At 48.9% G+C, this 879-nt stretch overlaps 1 protein-coding gene across 1 annotated transcript; it reads right to left on the bottom strand.

Annotated features, from left to right (window-relative positions):
• Nucleotides 1–6: 6 nt before the first annotated feature.
• Nucleotides 7–496, bottom strand: LOC103583245 (high mobility group protein B4-like; the record flags this gene model as incomplete). Its single annotated transcript, XM_008564618.1, has 1 exon — nt 7–496. A coding segment is annotated over exon 1 (490 nt), but the record flags the coding sequence as incomplete, so codon positions are not given.
• Between the last annotated feature and the right edge of the window lie 383 nt (nt 497–879).

Consider the following 879-nt stretch of genomic DNA (forward strand, 5'->3'; position numbering starts at 1 on the left):
TGCTGCGTTGTTCACAGTAGGCCTCACGTTCCTCTCGGTACTTGGCTCTTAGGACAGCTGCACTCTGTTCGTATGGCTGCTTTTCCACATCTGTCATCGTACGCCACATCTGTTCCATCGCCTTGGCCACCTGCACCACTGACCAGTTCGGGTTCTTCCTCTTCAGCTTGACAGAGTGGTCTTGGCAGAAGAGCAGGAAGGACGACGGAGGCCGTCTGGGTGCCTGGGGGTCCCGCTTTCTTCTCTTCCTCCTCTTGCCCACGTAATTCATCATTTCTTCTTGATAGCAGGCTTTCTCAAGCTTGGCCAGGGCTTCGAATTTGGCCTTTTCACGCATTGAGATGGACTTCCATTTTTCGGAACACCTTCTAGATAGGTCTTTAAAGCCGAGGTAGGTATTTGGCTGCTGCTTCCTGAGTTTTTTTCTGTAGTTCAGAGAAAAGTGGATGTAGGAAGAGACATTTGCCTTCGGTCTTTGCTGGATTTCTTTTCCCATCTTCATAAGATCATTTCTCTTTCCGGACTCAGGAACCAGGAACTAGGACAGCAGTGACTTTTGTCCCCAAGCTCCAGCAGCAGTCTTGAAGGTGCTCTCCTTGTGGTGAATTTTTCTCACTGCACACACTGCAGTCAGGGGCCGGCCTTTTAAATGGTGGTGGCATTGTTGGGTCAGAGGAGGGAATTATGACATCACCCACAAGCTGGCCAATCCCAGCCAACACCTATGAGCATTTGCATACAAACAATTTTATTGGCTGGTTATTGGAGGGTCAGTGTTTGAGTCTTACAAAAGAGGGAATTATGACATCACCCACAATCTGGCCAATCCCAGCCAACACCTGTGAGCATTTGCATACAGGCAATTTTATTGGCTGGGTA

The sequence above is a fragment of the Galeopterus variegatus genome, unplaced genomic scaffold (assembly GCF_000696425.1).
Source record: "Galeopterus variegatus unplaced genomic scaffold, G_variegatus-3.0.2 Scaffold20903, whole genome shotgun sequence".
Taxonomy (NCBI): Eukaryota; Metazoa; Chordata; class Mammalia; order Dermoptera; family Cynocephalidae; genus Galeopterus; species Galeopterus variegatus.